At 40.8% G+C, this 3,101-nt stretch overlaps 1 protein-coding gene across 2 annotated transcripts in view; it reads left to right on the top strand.

Annotated features, from left to right (window-relative positions):
- GLT8D2 (glycosyltransferase 8 domain containing 2) overlaps positions 1 to 3,101 on the top strand; it is a 14,580-nt gene that overhangs the window by 9,901 nt on the left and 1,578 nt on the right. For both annotated transcript variants that reach the window (XM_017737980.1, XM_008636372.2), the window contains exons 7-8: positions 835 to 947; positions 1,618 to 1,784. In XM_017737980.1, the coding sequence (XP_017593469.1) occupies positions 835 to 947; positions 1,618 to 1,784 (280 nt within the window). The remainder of the gene's footprint in view (positions 1 to 834; positions 948 to 1,617; positions 1,785 to 3,101) is intronic.

The raw sequence follows: 3,101 nt of genomic DNA, 5'->3' as shown, positions 1-3,101 counted from the left end.
TTGTGGAGCTGCAGGATAAAGGTGTAGTTTCACATTACACCTCATGGTAGGCTGCTGCTGACCAAGTGGCCTGTCCTGTCCCCAGGCAGCTCCTGTTAGGTGTGTAACCTGCAGTTGTGCAGCTGCAGAAGCAGCTGATTCAGCTGTTTCACCTGGCAGAAGACCAGCAGCACAACTAGTAAAAGAGATGAAAGCAAAAGTAGAACTGGAAGCTGTAAGGGGTTGGGATACAGGCTCACTTGTGCTTCCCACCTGCCCTGAAACTGTTCTGGCACATCTTGGGTACCTGACAGCCAGGTGATGAGTGAGGTGCTAGGCACTGCATTGTCTCCCTCAACCAGGAAGGAGCTGGGTGGGCTGTGAAGTCAGCAGGGATGGTCAAATGATAGAAATATTTCAGTCAGCCATTGCTGGGAATCCAGGTATCTCCTAGGAGGTATAAACGCATTAACACCAGGAAAAACCTCATCTGTGCAAGGCACTGAAGTGGCACTTCTGTGGGACTTGAAGAGGCTCAGAATTGCCTGTGCCCTTCCTCTCCAAAGACAAGCTCTATGAATGCCTAAGTTTGTAACCAGCTTTTTAACAGTCCAATTGGCTTCTGCTGTAGCTGATTTTGGACACCCAAAACATGAATGTATTGAATACCAGTGATAATGTCTGAAGAGAGACCTTAGGCATCCAGGTGCAGGACTCAAATTAGAAAATGGTCCCATATTACAAAATTGAATATCTGGTGTGGTTATAAGTAAGATATGAGAACTGATGTTATCCTATCAGCTCTGTAGCAGTGCAGTAGGTGTTGTCTAATGCTTGTGACCTTTCTGTAATCAGGTGACATCCAGGAACTCTACGATACTAAGTTAGCTCCTGGACATGCAGCAGCTTTTTCAGATGATTGTGATCTGCCTTCTACACATGAAATGATTAGAAGTGTAGGGATGCAGGTAAGATGCCATTCTGGAATTCTAATAATGAATGTGTTTGCCCATAAGTGTAAGATGATTTTATGCGTTTTCCCCAAAGCGAAAGTTTTATATATACATAGATAGCTTTGTAATGGTTGTACAAGTAATGAAAGACTTTTTGTAGTAACTCTGTAATGCTATGCAGAGTCATTTTCTGCAATAATTTGAACCTCTATTGTTTTTTGCATTCTACTAATTTACATTTGGTATTTTGCTATCAGCAGATCACGAGCATTTATAGATCATTCAATGAAGACTGAATGTATGATATTATTTGGGAACAAAACCTAGGAAAACAAGGTTTGAGGCTAATTCCTGACCTGAGTTCCCCAGAATTGTCAGTGCATCCCTCTAGCATTACAGGTACAATTGTGATGCTGCATCATTTAGTGTGAGCTACTAAAAGACAAACAGAGCGAGGGAAAAGCCTTATCAAACTTCCATGGTACAATACTGTGGGAAAAGCAATTTAGTATCAGGAAGTATCCTGCCTTACAGCCTTGTCATATGGAAACCATGACAGGTAACCACTATCCAGAAACTCATCCTTGGGAGAGCATATTTAGTCTCCCTCTCAGTGACAGTGAGATGCATTTACACGTATCTTTAGAGATTCATAGGGGATGAACATATTTTTTTTATTTCTTAGAACACATACATGGGATTCCTGGACTACAGAAAGCAAGCCATTAGAGATCTTGGCATCAGCCCCAGCACCTGCTCTTTTAATCCTGGAGTAATTGTTGCTAACATGACTGAATGGAAACATCAGCGGATCACAAAGCAGCTGGAAAAGTGGATGCAAAGAAATGTAGAGTATGTGTAGAAATCCAGCTTTGCACTTTACTTTTAATGCTTGGTTTACAGCTTTACTTCCTGTTTAAAAGCTCTTACAGTTTTGGGGTTTTTTTTAACTCCAAGCAGTCTTTCTTTTGAGATCTTGTCAAGTGAAATAACTCATTTTCCAGCATTTCCATCTCTTTAAATCTGACCAATTCTGTACCAGGAAACAGCCACTTGGAATTTTAGTCTTGTGTTTACTCACAAACCACGCTTAATCCTGAGGGACACTGAGAACATATGGTTCTCATTTTGGGTGACCAGCTTAGCCTGAGATGAAGCCACTGAATGATCTTCCCTTCCTGAGGCTGGCTTAAAGGAAGAATGTTTCCTTATTTGCATGGGGACTCTCTTGTTTTAGCATCAGCCAAGCTGTAACTGGACACTATCTTTTTTTGAACACCAATAGAAAACACTTCTTTTCTCTAGCTGAATGAAATTTTACATTTTTGTTATTGACCACGAACAAGCTGTGACACAGTGAAACAATCACCATTTTTAAAATTAGTTCCCTGTTGACCTGCATTTGAAAACTTGGTGTTTATTTTCTTTCTCTGCAAAGGATTAAATTTAAATTTAGTAAGATAAAATTGACCTGGAATAGTTTGTGCTATTGTGCTGTGTCCATTACTTGTTAGTTTCAATGAACAGAGGAGGTACATGAATGGGAAGTGTGTGAATGGGTGAGGAGCCAAATGTTTTTCTCTTACTCTACTTATGTAAAATTCTGACAAACTACTGCTGTGCTCTTAAGGAGATATTAAGAGTAAAGCCTCCATTAATGTTACTGCAAATTTAATCTATAAAGTTGATTTTATGCCTTAATAACACATTCATGCTCCTTTTAGCTGGATTTTGAAATGGTAGTGAAAAAAATTGCCTAGCAGTTGAAACCCAGTTTTGAGGAGAGGTTATGATTTTATTGTTCTGTAGCCACTCAGCATCTCTTGCTACTTCCCAAGTTCCCTCCCCATTGAACCAGGGGGGTGGCACAGTGTCCCATAGGTGGGGTGGCTTTGCCCATGTGCCAACCGGTCAGCAGGGCCATCAGCACACTGTGGCCAGACATCTGTCTGCCACCTCCCAATGCCTCCTCTTACCATGGTTAGGCTTGATCTAGCCCTGGATTTATCACAAAATTCATAGGAAACTGATACTCTTTAGATACTAATTTATACTAACTAGGCTTTGACAAAATCTAGCTGGAGGTTAATTTATAGGTCTAAAAGCTGGGGGAGGGAGAAAGGGGAAGAAAGAGGGACTTAAAAACATGGAAAAATGTACATTTTCTTA

The sequence above is a fragment of the Corvus brachyrhynchos genome, unplaced genomic scaffold (genome assembly GCF_000691975.1).
Source record: "Corvus brachyrhynchos isolate BGI_N302 unplaced genomic scaffold, ASM69197v1 scaffold56, whole genome shotgun sequence".
In the NCBI taxonomy this organism is placed as follows: domain Eukaryota; kingdom Metazoa; phylum Chordata; class Aves; order Passeriformes; family Corvidae; genus Corvus; species Corvus brachyrhynchos.
The sequence above is the reverse complement of the archived record's forward strand: the minus strand, read 5'-3'. Positions and strand labels throughout refer to the sequence as shown.